General features: G+C 34.9%; 1 protein-coding gene across 1 annotated transcript; it reads right to left on the bottom strand.

Moving 5' to 3' along the window:
* Positions 1-26: 26 nt before the first annotated feature.
* On the bottom strand, positions 27-17,565 carry LOC107565238 (uncharacterized). Its single transcript, XM_016250455.1, has 17 exons — positions 17,407-17,565; positions 16,165-16,452; positions 15,791-16,078; positions 15,416-15,700; positions 15,167-15,295; positions 14,902-14,949; positions 14,610-14,675; positions 14,227-14,294; positions 13,591-13,656; positions 8,978-9,158; positions 8,076-8,348; positions 7,685-7,972; positions 7,310-7,594; positions 3,764-3,880; positions 3,342-3,419; positions 2,689-2,729; positions 27-1,537 (listed from the first exon to the last, which is right to left on the bottom strand). The coding sequence occupies exons 1-17, from the start codon at positions 17,468-17,470 to the stop codon at positions 1,496-1,498; spliced, it is 2,607 nt and encodes an 868-aa protein (XP_016105941.1). The 5' UTR covers positions 17,471-17,565; the 3' UTR covers positions 27-1,495.
* Positions 17,566-17,786: the final 221 nt, after the last annotated feature.

Here is a 17,786-nt window from a genome sequence, read left to right as displayed (position 1 = left end):
CCAGGGATGCAGATTTATCAGGGGTGAAAAAGCTGAAAACTTCCCAGGATGGTCCTGGCACATGCTCTCAAGGAATAAATACATTTAATATCACTTTCAAACTATCAAGTATTGGAGGGGAAAAATTGCTTTTAATTGTTTATTTTTGTTGTATCATTACCTTCAAATAATCTACGTTGTTTACAAACGTGCAAACCTTAACCTCCATTCTTACACAAATTAAGTTCTTGTTAGTCATGAGTGGTTTCTGAGGTTAGTTTAACTTAAACACTTCTGCTTGGATGTTGTGCTGCAGTAACATGTAAATAGAAAACTTAAAACACACACTGTGTTCCAAGCTCTGTTAAGTGTTAAAGTTCTTATTTAAATCCAAATACCCCCCCCCCCCCAACAAATTAGGCTCTAGACATTTAGTATGAAGATCCATTTTTATAAGAACTGGTTTTACTTCATGCAAAAACACTTCAACAAGCTTAAACTCAAAATGAGCGTGAGCTACAATCCAGTATTTAAAATTAAGGTAATACATTTAAAAACAGCACATTTCTTACCATATTATTTTTAAATATCAAGCAGCAAAACAAGTGGTTTTGTGCAGCTAAAAACTGCTGGAAGCGGATGATACCGGAAGCAGACCAGTTAAATTTACTAATGGCCACATCAGCTCTCAGGTGGATATTATGAAATGCCTATGACCTTTAACTTGCAATACTGTTATTTACATTCATCAAATCTTTTAACTTGTTACATATCAGTTTAAAATCTTTAAGTAACAATGAATCTGTTATTCAGTCAGTTGTGCTAACTTTACTCATGACATGATCTGTGGTGTCCCATGCTTTATTTCTGCATAGAGGAAGGATGCTATTAATGCTGAAGAAAAAATTAAGCTCATCTGCAGTCAACAAGGCCAAATCTTCCACTAAATAACCCTGTAACATCACTCATTCAAAACATAAGCACAGCACTTATTTTGACAAATTCATACTTCATGACCTCCGTCGTCTTGTCACTCAAACTGTAAAACAAGCTCTAGTAATGGGTGATGACTTCGAGTCCCATGAAATATATAAACTGGTGAAATGTATAGCTTGAATGCAGTGGATAAAAGCATTTACCTAATGAATTAATGTAACAAAATAATATGGCTATCCATTGAAATGTTTGACCTAATTTAAATAAACCTTTTTGGATATAACAGTGAACGACTACAGCTACCCTAACTTCCTTTGTTAGGAAAAAGGGGGCAAAAGGTGTTATTCCAGATGTTTTACATTTTCCTTGAGTTTAAGGATGGTAAAAGTAAAAAATCCCCCATATGTCATGTCCTTTCTCATCACACATGAACATGCTTAATTACACAGACTGAAAGTAGCATGATTAAAGCAGTCATTACAAACTATCGGCTTCAGTAACCTATGTCTGACTCTTACACACTAAAGAGAATTCAGGAAAGCAAAGCACATGTTAGCTCTGATGGAAAAAGAAAATGAATTCAAATTCCGCCTCCATCTTCAGTCACTACTTTTCCTGCTTCCTAGGGCACAAAAAGAAATCATAATCAATATCGCAGTGTAACGTGACTATAAGATTCATTTCTTTAACAATTGTGGAATACATACGCATTTTTTCAGTTAGACAATACTTTACACTCCATTGGGTCCTTTAATAGAGGGAAACGAATGAGAAAAATGTTAGAATCATTTAGTAAACTTCATATACTGTATGCTTATCATTAGAGATGCACCAGTGTCCACGAGCCCCGGCCAATGTTAACAATATAATTTTCTATCAACATGATGTTATGAGCACAAAGTAATGTTATTTTATTATTATTAAATAATAAAAAAATAATGCAAAGGTAAGTTAGGCTGCATTGTGAACATTTCCATACAAATTGTACTAATTTGTGATTATGACATGCTCTTCAAATTGAGTCGCTGTGACCAAGTAAATTTCTGCTTTCTAATTATGCAATTATTTTTCTAATTGTTGAGATATAATCATTTAAATGGAAGTTATAAATACTTGTTTATTTTCTGCAAAAAATATAAACATTGAACTACTATTAAAACATTTTTAATTTTGAAAAGAAGCAATTGAATTTGAGATTATTTACATCCAAATGAGGTAAAATCAGAAACATTTCAGACATACAGCATTTCTATATGCAGTCCCCTTTTGAAGTGTAATTCAGTTTCAGGTGTGAGCTGTTCCCTGACTGTTTCAGTAACAATTAAGCAGTTAACAGTTCTGTTGTTGATTCTAAATGTTAAATTTCATTTGCGAGATATTGCTGGGAACTCTCAGGATGAAGCAGATAAAGCTGGACATCATTAGGCTGAAAAAACTAACCAATCAGGAAGATAGCAGAAAAGTAGGAAAGCACTAGTGCGCTCACTAACACCAAAAGGCCTGGCAACACAACACAACACAACTGTTTCTAAGTCTCTACAATCGAGAAAAGATCTACTGAAAGCAATACATTACAGAGGGTTTACTACAAGGCAGGTAACTAAAATACTTCAATTCTGAATAATTTATTACATTAATAATGTAATACTTATGTGCAGTTTATAATTTTTTTTTTGTTATTATGTAATGAATCACTACACAGCCCTTTATGGCACATTATTTCAGAAAACAGCAGCAGATATTTCTGCTGTACTTGCACTGTTAACTGCTTACCTCCATGGCTGTTGTTGGAGCATGTCCATTGCTAGTATGTCCTGTGAAATCCAAAGAGAAAGACAAAATGAGATAAACACAGAAAGCTTATTCATTTTAATTTACCATAAAATGATGCATCTCTTAAACAGGTCAGAGTGAGTGTAACATTAGTGAAGTGGTCACAATAAGTGTGTGCTTTAAAGTAAAGCAGATAAGTAATTATACAAATAAACAATTAATCATATTTGGTGGTGGTGATTTCATGGAAACTTGTCTGTATTTATGGTAACTCCCTGAAATTGTTTATCTAATACATAATTCCTGGTGGTCTAAAATGAAATTGAAACTATGATTGTGGGAAACACCACATGTTGCTAACTTGCTAACAATGCTTTTGGGAATCGCACTCCAGAATGTTCAATATTGGCAGTGAAAAACTGATTCCCTGTCAAAACATACTCAATATGTGTTTTAAAGCAATCCACCGAATTTGTGTTATTTTTTATAAGTTAATAACCAGTAAGAAGTGCATTAAAAACATCCAGCAGTAGGTGTATTCACGTCCACCCAAGCTCTAGTGATAAAATTAATTTATGTGTGAACACCCCATAGCACTTATCTAAAGGGAAATACAGATTCACTCCACTTCAGTGTTCTCTGAAGCAGTTTACCTGGGAGAAGATTTTCTATTACTCCATTAGCAGGTTTCCCTTGCACTGCTCCATTGGTTTTACTCTGGTTTCGGCAAACTAGAGAGGATTACAAATAAGGATGATAAGTACAGTTACAGTCTATATGCATTACTATCAGGTACAGAGATAAACAAGTCAGGACAGCACAACAAAAATTGTTATTAAGGTGTGTAGTTAAGCAGCTAAGCTAGTTAAGCAGAGTTTAGTTGTTTGCAACTTAACCACATTATTATAGATTTCAACTATTTCAAGATTTTGGTCATTCATACTCCCCACGTAAAACAATAGTTATATTTCTCTCTCTGAAGCAGTCCTGTCAATTCTAATAGTTGAAGCACTTTCATTAAAGAAAAATATTGTAGCAGTGTGCCCAGAATCTGTAATCATGTTGTAATACTCACTGAGTCTATCAGTCTTATAAAGGTAAAGGCAGACCGCTGCAACAAGAACTATTACAAGTACAGCTCCAATCGCAATTCCAATAACCAGGGAGCCTCCGCAGTCTGGGCACATTCCATCTGCCAAAACAAAAAAAATGTAATTAAAACACTGAAATGTACTACATTTAGAGAACTGACATTCAATTCCATTGTTAAGTCTCTAATCAAGAGTGATTGTAAGAGATCCTCTATTTTATCCATAGATTTTAACAAAGGTATTTGAGTTGCACACTATAGAAAACAATGTTAGCAAGCATTAAATTTTATTGTATTTGAAACTGGTTAAGCTTTTTGGTACTATTTTTGTCTTGCAGATTTAAAATCTTCAGTGTCACAGGTTGTGGCATTTTCTCACGTTATAGTACACTGATTACATTGTCTGAGTCCTGAGACTGCGCATGCTTATCCTATGAGAGCGTTTGTTTTCGCTGCACATAATGTATTAAGTATTGCATGATTAATATAATAAAATGTTCATAGTGTAATATGTTATTGTATGAGAAATTGATTGCATTATCAAGTTACAAATTTCCGATTAGGGCTATCAATTTAATGTGTTAATTTAATTAGTTATGAAAAAATTAATTTGACACACCCACCGGCCCCAGACATACGTAGGTCATCTAATGATTCACACAGTTGATTGGAGACGAACATGATGCAGGACAACAACTCACTGCATGATGTATAGAATGGCCCTAAAATTCAAGAGATTTATACAGGGCCTTGATATCAGGCCTCTTATGGCCTGTATATCAACTGTATATGTATATGTAATATGTGATATAAATGTATATGCCTGTATATGCTATGTAAAATATCTTATTCAGGGCAGTACTAAATCTAAAATTTGTTTTTTTATGATCCATCTTATTACTATTAATATTATTACATTTAGTCATTAGGTTGGCTTGAGAAACTGATCTGCTACTTAAGTTTATTATTATTATTATTATTCTTAGACTAAATTTCTGAATGCTCCACCTCCTAGAGCTTTTAAGCTAGAACCACCAAACTCAGCCCAGCTCTTCAGACTGATCTGACTTAGTGTGCTTTTGTCTTTTCAGACTGATCTGACTTATGGTTTTCATAAAAATTAAGATTAAAAATCATAAAAATCCCATAGATTTACATTGACGGAATGTTCAGATGAGCCAAGACTATTCAAACTCCAACTATCAAAATTCAAATGTAAACAAACTGAAGCCCTTTAGACTCAATCAAGCTGTCCTTCTATGTACTATTTATAATCCATTCAAACTCATCTATCTAATATTTCAAATTTATCTATCTATCTATCTATCTATCCTAGCGACATGCTAATCATGCCAGAAATATACTAACAACATGCTAGTAACACGCTAATCATACTAGAAACATGCTAATAGTATGCTAATCATGTTAGCAACATGCGAGTATTATGTTAATCATGCTAGAAACATGCTAATAGCATGCTAATCATGTTAGCAACATGCTAGTAACTTGTTAATCATGCTAGGGACATGCTAGTCACTTGCTAATTATGTAAGCAACATGCTAGTAGCATGCTAATCATGCTAGAAACATGCTAGCAATATGCTAGTAACAGGCTAATCATGCAAAAACATGCTAATCTATCTAAATTGTCAAACTTCAGGCTTTTACATCTGCTTTAAACTTTCAGGCTAGGCTTTCTCAAGCCAACCTAAAGTTTGTCTTGACGAACTTTTTTATCTAGTTAATTATTATTATTATTTTGTGATCCCCTTATTTTTTATTAAATATTTTAGAGCAAACTGAGCAAATCTGAGCAAAACTACTCCATATTTCACTAGAAAAAATACATCATTTGTCAAAGGTTTTCTTTCATTTATTTCCATTATTTTTTCATGACCTGTGAGATTTTATGTTCTATGTTAATTTGCCATTCATTTGATTAATCGCCACATTGTGTAATTAATTAAATTAAACATTTTAATCTCTTGACAGCCCTATTTATTGATTTATTTTTGTGAACTGATCTTCAGCCTTTTCTTTTACAATTACCCTCCAACAAACCCACGACACTCTTATGGGGTCTATTAAAACTCAATAGAGAGTCAATTCAATTCAAGAGAGATGCTGTAGCTTTCCTCTGTAACTTTTATCTGTAACTCCTACTGTAACTTTAATCCCTGGTGTCGCTGTTGAACAGTGTCACTGTCACTTTAGGAAAAAAACTAGTAATTTATATACTTTATTATCATGTTTTGTAATATTTGCATTTTAAATATTTCTATTGTGAATAATTTTCTCATCCAATTTTTAAGGAGTCACTGCCACCCTTGCTTCCTCAAAGGAAACTACGGAGCCCGGGAAGTCACCTGTAGGAGAAAAAAAAACAATCCATTTTGCAATCCGTCCCCTCAGTTTATAAACTGTACTCACGAATTTCCAATCCGTCCACTCAGATTTTGTAAACCGTACCTTTGGATTTTGAATCCGTACCCACAAATTCATAATCTGTGCGCACGCTTTCGCAATCCGTTCCCTCGGGTTTGTAAACTGTACTCACGGATTCATGCAGCAAGCTGCTAGGTAGCCTACATGTTAACGAATCATATTGTATATTGTTTTATTGCATATTATTATGTGAAATAGGCCTACAGTAAATAGTCTTAAGTGATTCTGTATCAATTGTAACGGTACGAGGTGCGGAATACAACGATTTAATAAGAAAGATGTGATAATCTTTGTGATAATCTATAACCTTTTACAGTTTTGGAGCTGTGTTTGTGTACTATTCATTCTTAACATATTTCATTCATTCATTTACAGACTTATTTAGGTGATTTTATTATACTAAGCTTTTTCCCTCCAGAGTTAGATGCATGCTTCACTGTTAAAGTTATTATTAAATAACTAGGCCTATTGCATTCAGTTAGAGAGCAAAGGAATGACAACATAACCGGTACATTATTGGTTTTGTATTGCTTTTTACCTTCTTCTCTCGAAACTCTATCGTTTTATTTTTTAGAAAATTCAGGAAATTTTCTATTCTTCTTTTTAAAAAGAAGAATAGAAGCTAAAAAGAAGACTATTTTGTGAGTGCGGATCATGGTCTCATAGGCTACTATGAAAAATAATGTTTAATAAACACAATATATGCATCCCGCACCGTGGTTGAATCTGCCGGTGGGGGCGGGGCCACAAATCCATGAGTTTACAAACCCGAGGGAACGGATTGCGAAAGCGTGCGCACGGATTATGAATTTGTGGGTACGGATTCAAAATCCGAAGGTACGGTTTACAAAATCTGAGCGCATGGATTGGAAATTTGTGAGTACGGTTTATTAATCCGTGGACACGATTTGTTAAACCGAGGGAACAGTTTAAGAATTCGTGAGTACGGTTTATAAACTGAGGGGACGGATTGCAAAACCGTCGCCACGGATTGTTTTTTTTTTTCCAACAGGTGACTTCCCGGGCTCCGTAGGAAACATGCCTGCTTTAATGAGAATTTAATTTAATGCTTTCAGTTTTGCCTACCCCATCTGGTGATAACTGGCTCTTTGAGGGTTCTGTGAAACACAAAACAATCATATTCTGCTTTTTCATCCTTCGGGATAATCACACTTTTCCTCAGCTGGAAGGTTTCATCATGGTTCGGTCTGACTCCTGAGGATTCAATCTCATCTTCAGACAGGGATGTGCGATATTTCCTTATGCTCAATATCACGTCTTTGGGGTAGAAGCCAGTGGCCAGACAGGTGAGTTTCAGCTTGGTTTTGTCCTTAGTAGACCTTTTTGCAAACACATGAACTTCTGGAAGAGCTGAGGGCACAGGGAACAGTTTATCAGTGAGTTATATCTCCATTACAGCTGCAGATCATCAACAAATACAAATACTGTTCATTTACTCACAGCCCTTTCTGAGCTCCTCATCTCCGTAGTCTCTGAACTTGTTAAGCCAGTCCACACACTCTTTCTCCAGGTAGCCCTTGGTGTACTGGTTTAGGATGGGCACATTATCCCATTTCTTCTTGGTTGGAACAGCTGCATCAACAGGAGCGACCCACTGAGACTCCTTATCATCAAAAGACAAGAAGTTCTCTCCATTGTAGCTGTACTCATCAATGCCTTTGGAAAACTTCACTTCATCCCCCTGTTTCTCAATTTCACAACCATGTCTCCACTGAAGAACATGAACATCTGAAACAGACACAAATTAAAATGTTTGTGAGTTTTTATTATGACAAAAAAATAATAAATGTTCATAAAAATATGCAAGTTAAAATGTATCAGTGTTCCTCACCTGACTCATTGTGTCTCATGCGTTTCATCAGAATGTCGACGTTCACATTAAACCACTGCTCTTTGCTCTTTCTGGACTGGGTGCCTTTTTCCCAGTAATCCTCCTGCATTTTCTCCTTCATCCAGTGCTGTTTGGGAATCTTTCTCTGATCATGGCTATTGTAATAGTCGATCTCTCTGTCATCCAGCAGACCCATAGCAGTGAACTGATAGATGCCCGGCAGATCGACAGGTTTGGACAACGCTGTGTAAATGTAATACAGGGAGTGCTTCTCTGCAATAAAGAGCAATATTATATGCATCATATCAACTACTGAAGTAAATGTGATAAAAGAGGTAGCTACATTTCTAAAGGAATTAGCAGATACAACATGACGTGGACTCTAGTCTCAAAACATTTTAGTTACAGAAAGAACTGAACGGACTAAATATATTATAACAAATAATGCCAGACCCATAATTCACTGAGAGACAAGGAATAAGGCTGGATAAAGTGAAATTCATATTTTCAGTTTATTATGCTAGAATTTCCGTTTATCCAGAAGGATCGTATTCTTCATTAACATAATTAAAACATAATCCAGTTGAACCTGTATTTATGTCTAATCCTGGTCTCGATCTTATGATTAATAACAAGGGTGTTGGTAAATACAGGCCCCTGCGCTACCATGTTGATCGACGTTTAGGACATCAAGTCTGTGGATAGTTGCTTTTAAGTTGACAAAACTCTTATATAATTGTTTTTATGAGTATTTAGATACACTTATAAATGCATGGTGTTAGCATACAGTCGTAATCAAATTTAAATTCTGTCGTGACAAAGCCGTTTTAGAACAGGAAGGGTAGAGTTACTTTCACTTTCCTTCTCTGACAAACACAGCAAAATGTGATCGTTTAACTTACCTGTTTGAAGTGAGGACGAAGTCCCATAGAGAAGAAAAACACAAAGCAGAGCAAAACTCGCGGTCGCGACAGACGTGCCCATGGCTGGAAAGCTTTTAATTAAGTGTAAACTATCCTGATATTTACTGAAGTCAGAATACAGCTCCGCAACAACTGAACGCAGGAACAGTCTGGTGTGAAAATGGCGGATGAATGAAGGTTAACCAATAAGAAAATACAGCGCGATGATTTCATTCGTATCTGGGCAGATGCACTGAAGCAAGATTACCAAATAAACACAATAAACACAAGGCGCACAGTCTAGACCGGTTTATGACCTGTAAAAATGATAAACACCGTGATAAACGATGTGTTCGATGATTAATAACATGTATTAATGCCATTTTTACAATAAGCAGTTCTTCCACCAAGTTCACTTTTTTCAACATGGGCAAAATATCCTTATAATTTTAATGAAAATGTAGCTAGTTTTGTTCTATTCCAGCTGACAGTAAGTTTGTTTAGGCTTTGTTTAAATGGGTTTGAGTTTAAAAATGCATTATTAACCATTTAGACCATCTATAGTCAACTCCAGCAATTATTGGAAAATTGTTTATTAGAGTTGCAGTATTGCAGTTATGTTTTATTTTATATTCTACAAATGTTTACTGTTCGACTAAATGTTAAAATGCTAAACATGAAAACATAGTTTTTTAAGCAGTGAGTTATCACAATGAAAACAGCTGTCATACTTATAAATTTCTTTTAAGGTTAAAACTGAAACTAATCATTAATAGTTTCTAGAAACTAGAATAAATGAATCCCACATAAATAACAAAAATACTACCGACTGATTTGATACCATGACAAATGAATGTAATGACTGCATAATATAAATTCACTTAATAAGACAGAACAGTCCCACTTTATATTAGGTGGCCTTAACTACTATGTACTTACATCAAGAAATAAGTACAGTGTACTTGTGTTCATATTGTATTGTAAAACACTTCTGCTGCTGTTGAGGTGGGATATACTGTATAACGTTAGGGACAGGTTTGGTGGTCTGGGTAGGTTTAAGGGTGGGTTAAGGTGTAAGGGATGGGTCAACAGTGTAATTATACATGTAATTACAAAAAATAATTACAGATGTTATTACATGCAGTTTTTTTTTTTTTAAATATAAGTATCCTACAATGTAAAAACATGTATGTACACAATAAGTGCATTGTACCAAATGGTTATTTGAATGTAGTACATATTCAACTATCTAATATAAAGTGGTACCAACAGAACAATATTAATGGCAATAAGCAGAAAGGAATCAACTAATGTAAAAACAAAAATATAGACCTATATTATAACATTAAAATATTTTACAGACATTCAATAGTGTTAGTTTTAAAGAAGCTGAATGAAATACAGATTCACTCACTGACCGTAGAAAGGAAGTCAAATGGTATTTTATTTACATGCTATCAAACAGTCTTTCAGATTTTGTATTCAATATGGTGTTTACCAAATAACACCAAATGAGATTCTTCTCCGGATCCTGCATCTGCTGTGCATCACAGTCACTTAGCAAAATAGTCTGTTCACCCTCAAAGAGAAGAGAGGAGAACCACAGGAAAGGTGACTGGCTATCTTTGGGCTAGTTTTGAATAGCAATTGGGCTGGCTTTGTTTCACAGATCTGGCAACCCTGATTAGAAGGCCTTTCAGTGAAAAAATGCATTGCATTGACATTATGCAAATGTTCATGTCAATCTAAACAGATGCATTAACGGCCATTCAAATTAAAAGTTTATCACACCAAATATTCGTCTTGATGTTAACAGGCCTGTAGTCTATTTTGACATGTAATCAATAAAACCAACAAATCATAGCAAATGTTAAAACAGATTTAATAAAAGACATAAATCATTGATTTGTCAACCAGGTCTTTAGCTTCCTATGTGAATATAATTGATTTTGAAACAATAACATTTGTTTTCCAGCCAGCTTATCTTCTGTCAATGTACAATATCAAGATATGAGTATTGACTAACCATGTCAACCTCTTTACCAGCAATAATTAATTTCAATCTGTAAATGGTCCTCTGTGCATAACAGTGCATTTTAAGTCTAAAAATGTACACACTACTCATTAAAAATCGTTTATCAAAAAATCAGTTTGCAAAATCACATAGAGTTTATAGGCTATTTCTCTAAAAGACTCCACTGACTGAATCCCCACAGATTCCTTACCATTTACTCCAGCCACAGCTTTTATCCCCCTTACCCCTAGTAAATCTGATGTCTTATGTTTCAGTTTAGTCGTCCTGATTTCCCTTTTCACTTCTTTACACTGCCGTCCAAAGGTTTAACGCATGATATACAGTTACAGTAATGTGGCGTCTCATGGTCACCATGGTAATAATGCATCTGTTTACAGAATCACATGGCATTCTGTAATGTAAAATTCTGTATTTGATGCCATCTGTATAAACCGTATCATCACCATATTAAGTGGGAGAAGTAAGTGGGAGAGCTTTATTGTAATGGGATGACACCTGGTGAGATGATTTGGATATGTTAAATGGTCGAAAAATAAAAGAGTATGTATAAAAGTATAAAAGAGTTAATGACTGTGGAAAAAAAATTGGTTATGAAAACTGAATAAATATTGCATAGTATCATAAAAATCCTCTCAAAATTCTAAATAATACTAAAAAATATTATTGAACAAAATTACATTTAAAAAAAAAAAAAAAACATTTCAAGACCTCTGTCACTTTTGATCGTGAAGTGTAATCCAGAAACGAAGAGGCTGCAGAGGGTTCAGCATTAGCTGCACTTATTCAGTTTTTCATTATCTCGTCTCATTCAGATGCTCTTTATGTATAATATATGACTGAATCTATTCATTGTGTCTCATACTTGACATTCACATGAAACAATTGTTCTAAACAGACTACATCTATTATATATCTATTATAATAAGCTAAATAATAATATAAATTTAGTCTCAAAAACCCAAATTTAAAAGTAATGTTAACAAAATTAATCAATATCCTGGATAAACTGACATTCCTATTTTTCTGTTTATTTTGTCAAAATGTATGTTTATCCAATCGGGTCTTATTTTGAAAAATGAATTCAAGGCAAAACGTGAAACATAATCCTTTGAATGCTATCTAATCCTGATATTAATCATGTATATAAGTAATAAAAGTGTTAGATTGTTCTTGTTTCTCACCCTCAAGTTGTCCCAAACCTGTATGGATTTCTTTCTTCTGCTGAACACAAAAGAAGATAGTTTTAAGACTCTGGGGAAATGCATTGACTTCCATTTTTTTTTAAATCATTGGGGACCAGAGCAACTGTGGATAGTTAGCTTTTTAGTTGACAAAACTCTATACTATATTAGTAGTTATGCTCTAGTTAAATTAGTATAAAATAGATACACTTTCATCATGAACGATGTTATCATAAATTCGTAATCAAATTTAAATTCTGTCGATACAACCCAGTTTTAAATAAGGAAGCGTAACGTATTACTTTCACTTTCGTTCTCTGATAAACGCAGCAAAATTCATACCAGTTTATACCGGTACATTTCAACATCTGAACGCAAAAACTTTCCCCGTCGACTAAATCAGCAACATTGGATGAAACCCTCACTCAGTGAAACTCTTGCTGAAACGACAGCAATATGGTTAAAGAAGTCTTTAATGACAATATTCACAGTAACCAATTCTTTCTCCCAAGTAATTCATATTGGTTTTATTTGATGACAATCAAATAAAATCACAATTCAATCATTTGATCACAATGTAAACAAATCATTTGATCACAATGTTAACAAATAAGAGATCAACAGATTTAGATTAGCACACATTTATAGAAACATCAAAACATGAGGCTGTCCATTATTTCCATGAAATCCTATGCAAAACGTTAGAAATCAGATTTAGACAGTCCATTCTGACAGTGGAAACATGTAATCTACTCATTTTTCTTACAACAGGTGAAAACATGTTTATACTAAATATAGGCCTATTAAGAATAAATAGATCCCACATAACCAGCAGGCATTCATCGATACCACTGCTCCATTTGGTATCATGAAGAATGATTGTAGTGATCATTGCCTCTATAAATGAAGTGTATTAAAACAAAATTAATCAAATAAGGTAAAACAATCACAATTTTAACTACTTTTAAGGAGTAAGGCATTCAAGAGTATAAAATAATATATAATTATTATAGAGTATTCCAGATGATTATTTGGAAATTAGAACATTTCACAAGCATGCTCTGGATTTTATTTACTGGTATTGAAACTATCAAATATTTTTAATGATGGTATTAAAAATATCAAATATGATGAAACAAGTGTCTACCCTGGCCCTTTAGAAGTAGCAATAATAATAAGTCAGCCCTCTTCCTATAACTTCATCTGGAAAACATAATTCTCTCAAGCAAAGTGTTTTTAAAAAATCCAGATTATATGAAAAACGAGAGAGAAAGACAGAGATAAATTATAATTCAACTACAAGCAACCTCCAAAAATAAAATGATTGTCAGGACTGTCAGAATTGACAATGACAAATGCCACAGATCTGCCATTACAAAAGTTCAGTGATGCTCTCACTCTGAAGACTGTTGTAGAAGTGATTGTGCTTCCGTAGGTGAGCTTTGACCACTGGAGGCCTCACTCTGAAACACAAACATAAATATTTGTTATTCAATTTACTATTAGGAGTGGCTAAATATTAGGCAACTGACATTTGGTATTTTCCATGTATCTAAGACACTTTTATTCAGAGCTAGCTACACTACTCTACACCATCCTATTTGAAATCAGTGGATTTCCAGTATTCCCAAATGTTGAATTCCCTTCAGTTTGTAGGGATGCTTAAAAAAAAATCGCTATCCACATCCACATCCTGGTCCTAAGGTCTGCTTTTGTCTGATTACTCTAACTTGCTTTAGATTATATCTATGCAGGTGTATGTTATCAAACATTTGTAGTTCATCCAGAATGCTGCAGTCTCCAGCTGATGTTCAGACTTCCCAAATATTCACTCGTCTACTCTGCACCTTCTGATGGTTCCCTGTCCCTGCTAGTTCAAACCCCAGGCTCCATAATAGGGCTAATCTATTAGGGCTTAACCATTTTGTTGACCACATGATATTTTTCCTGTGCTACCCTAGCCTATGGAAAAACAGAAATGTGTCAATGTGATCCCTCTGGCTGCACTGATATTACACGTAAAATATAGTTACCACGAGGTTCACTGCCTCCTGAGAGTTAGTGGGACTGTCGTCTGGACTTGGACCAGCACTCCCTTTTCCTGTTGAGAAACAGTAAATTGTCAAAGTGTTTCTCCAGTGCTGTGCATGAGATGCCATATTAAATAGGGATGCACCAATCAATCAATCAATAAAAAAATGGAAAAGGAAAAAAAGCAGCATTTAAGCGAAACATTGGTGAAAAGCTTGCATATACAGCTCATAATGCTTTGCTCTGTCTGTGTGTGTGTGTGTGTGTGTGTGCGCAATGAGATTCATATGATACCAGTTTGGATTAAAGAAAGACAAATGATGCATTTAAAGATGCAACCTGATTTTGGTGCATTATTTAAAGAAAAGCAAAGTGGCATATTCACCAGAGTCAGAGTCAGAACCGGTCTGACTTCCTCCTATTACTGTTTTAGGCAACTCATTTAGATGTCCTGTAACACAGATATTCAAGTTAAGCAGCAATACTATTCACAACAGAGATTTTGAACTGCATAGTGAAATGCTTTATCTCCACTGGACATGTATCTCCATGCCTGGACATTTTACTTATATTACACTTTGATTCCACATTCTTTTAACAATGTTTACACACATTTAATGAACAATTTGTATACAATTAATATCACCTTTTAAATGGAATATCAAAAACATAGTTACCTAAATTAATTGCTCTATCCTGAGATCCGTTATTAGCCCGCTTTTGTCCTGTTGAAGAAACAGTGAAATGTTAAAGTGTATTTTAGCACAACTAGTTCTAAATCTGTATGCTATATGTTTGTTCAGTGGAACTCAAAAGCATCATATTATGATTACACCATGATTAAATAATGACAGAATTTTCTTCTTGGGGAAAATTATTCCTTTGAAAACACAAAACTGATAATAAGAATGTGTGGATCATCATTTATCAGTCCATACTCACCAGCAATGTTTTTCCTCCTCCTCACGAAGTAAACCAATGCACCGACTGCCAGCATAAGCACAACTCCGATCACTGCTCCAATCACCATACCCAAGATAGTCTCTTGAGTGCAGTCCTGGCATTTTCCATCTATACAAATAAAAAATTAATATTTAAAATCAATCTGGATTGATCAAGGATACAAGAAGCAGAAAAAAATGTAAGTTCACAACTTAAAAGCCTTTTGATTTGTCTATATGCTTTAATTACCCCATGTGATGATAATTGGCTCTTTGAGGGTTCTGTGTTTCACAAAACAATCATATTCTGCTTTTTCATCCTCCTGGATAATCACACTCTTCCTCAGCTGGTAGGTTCCATCATGGTTCGGTCTGATTCTTGAGGATTCAGTCTCATCTTCAGGTAGGGGTGAGCGATATTTTCTTATGCTCAATATCACATCTTTGGGGTAGAAGCCAGTGGCCAGACAGGTAAGTTTGACTTTGTTTTTGTCAGTGGTACACCTTTTTGCAAACACATGAACATCTGGAGGAGCTGAGGGCACAGGGAACAGTTTATCAGTGAGTTATATCTCCATTACAGCTGCAGGTCTTCAACAAATACAAATACTGTTTATTTACTCACAGCTCTCTCTAAGGTCCTGTTCTCCATAGTCTCTGAATTTGTTAAGCCAGTCCACACACTCTTTCTCCAGGTAGCCCTTGGTGTACTGGTTTAGGATGGGCACATTATCCCACTTCCTCTTGGTTGGAACAGCTGCATCAACAGGAGCAATCCACTGAGAATCCTTATCATCAAAAGACAAGAAGTTCTCTCCGTCGTAGCTGTACTCATCAATGCCTTTGGAAAACTTCACTTCATCCCCCTGTTTCTCAATTTCACAACCATGTCTCCACTGAAGAACATGAACATCTGAAATAGACACATATTCAAATGTATGTGAGATGATAATTAAAAATGTTCATATATGCATGTTAAAATGTATCAGTGTTCCTCACCTGACTCATTGTGTCTCATGCGTTTCATCAGAATGTCGACGTTCACATTAAACCACTGCTCTTTGCTCTTTCTGGACTGGGTGCCTTTTTCCCAGTAATCCTCCTGCATTTTCTCCTTCATCCAGTGCTGTTTGGGAATCTTTCTCTGATCATAGCTATTGTAATAGTCGATCTCTCTGTCATCCAGCAGACCCATAGCAGTGAACTGATAGATGCCCGGCAGATCGACAGGTTTGGACAACGCTGTGTAAATGTAATACAGGGAGTGTCTCTCTGCAATGAGGGTATCTGCAAAGGAATAAATTTTTTTTTTTAAAGCAAATAGTGTATAATATATATCAAATTATATCATTAAAATCAGTGTGGATCCAAACCCAGGTCTATTACTTTTATAAATACAATATATGATAAAAATCGATAGGTGGCGACAACTGACTAATTCTTTCAAGTAGAAACACAATGGATGATTCTGCTGAGGCTTTGTTGGCAGTGGCCACCAGACCTTGGGAGACCGGCTAAGAAGAGCAAAGCAGGTTAGCCTAGTTTAAGTTTTTGTTTGTTTGTTTTAATAAACAATTATTTATTGAACTGTATAAAATAAATATTACTTGCAATCTTGGTGATTTTGGAACAAATGTATAATGTATTTCAAGAACTAGTCTAGAACACTAACTCATTGATTTTATTTATTAAAAATCTCTCAAAATTAGTCCATACACTTTAAAGTATTACTGTAGACAGACTCTTTATGATAGCCTATTAACAAAAAAATGGGTAGGCCTTTTAAATTTAATAACTAGTATTTTTTATTATTATTATGTGAGCAACACGACATTCCACAATAAAATAACAGTAGTTTAATTAAAGTATGATACATTTCGAAAACTCGTAAAATTGGTCCTATTTCAACCTTATTAGTCAATATAGTTACGCCTAGTTAAAAGATCCATCGAGTTGATGTAACTCATACACTTGTTTTTCAAGGACGCTCAACAAACCGAAAGTATTTCTGTACCCGTTTACCTGCGCCATTTTAGCGACACACCTGAACTAACACTCGGGAATATTTCAGTTTCAGTCTTTTGAACACTCATTATGTTGATATATATATCATAGTAAGCATATTGGGGAACTGTATTAAACCATGACAACACTGGTTTTGCTTTCAGTTTTATGTTTCAGTATTTTCAGTATTATTATTTATAATAAACGCGCTCTTTAGCGTCGGAGCAGCAGACTCACCGCTCCAGGCAGGAACAGCAGCACCGAGCAGAAACACCGAGCACAAAACGAGGAAAAGTCCCATTTTTAAAGCCTGTTAAGGCTTCAGAGCCTCTCAGTGTCTTCCTCAACCGACAGCTTCTGTTGAACTGATACTAGTCCGACAGGTTAATATGTAAAAATTCACACCCTCCAGAGATCTGATCCAATGCTGAAACAGCGCGCGCAGCGTCACTAATAACCACGAGCCAGTGGAGTGCGGAGTTTCAGCTCCTGTTTCTGTTTGTGATGCATAATAACTCAACTAAGACCTTGTCCTGTGAATGTCATGTCAAATAAAGTATGCAAAACAAAATATGCTAAATTAAAGAGGATTCAATTAAATAGCTTTATTTAAATAA

The sequence above is a fragment of the Sinocyclocheilus grahami genome, unplaced genomic scaffold (assembly GCF_001515645.1).
Source record: "Sinocyclocheilus grahami isolate Dianchi unplaced genomic scaffold, SAMN03320097.WGS_v1.1 scaffold990.1, whole genome shotgun sequence".
NCBI lineage: Eukaryota > Metazoa > Chordata > Actinopteri > Cypriniformes > Cyprinidae > Sinocyclocheilus > Sinocyclocheilus grahami.
This window is presented reverse-complemented; position numbering and strand designations above follow the sequence as displayed.

Coding starts and splice junctions, on each gene's coding strand:
- LOC107565238 (XM_016250455.1), bottom strand. CDS start 17,470: ATGGGACTTTTCCTCGTTTTGTGCTCGGTGTTTCTGCTCGGTGCTGCT. Junction 8,349..8,977: donor TTCGTCCTCACTTCAAACAG/GTAAGTTAAACG, acceptor TCTTTATTGCAG/AGAAGCACTCCCTGTATTAC. Junction 2,730..3,341: donor AATAGAAAATCTTCTCCCAG/GTAAACTGCTTC, acceptor TGGATTTCACAG/GACATACTAGCAATGGACAT.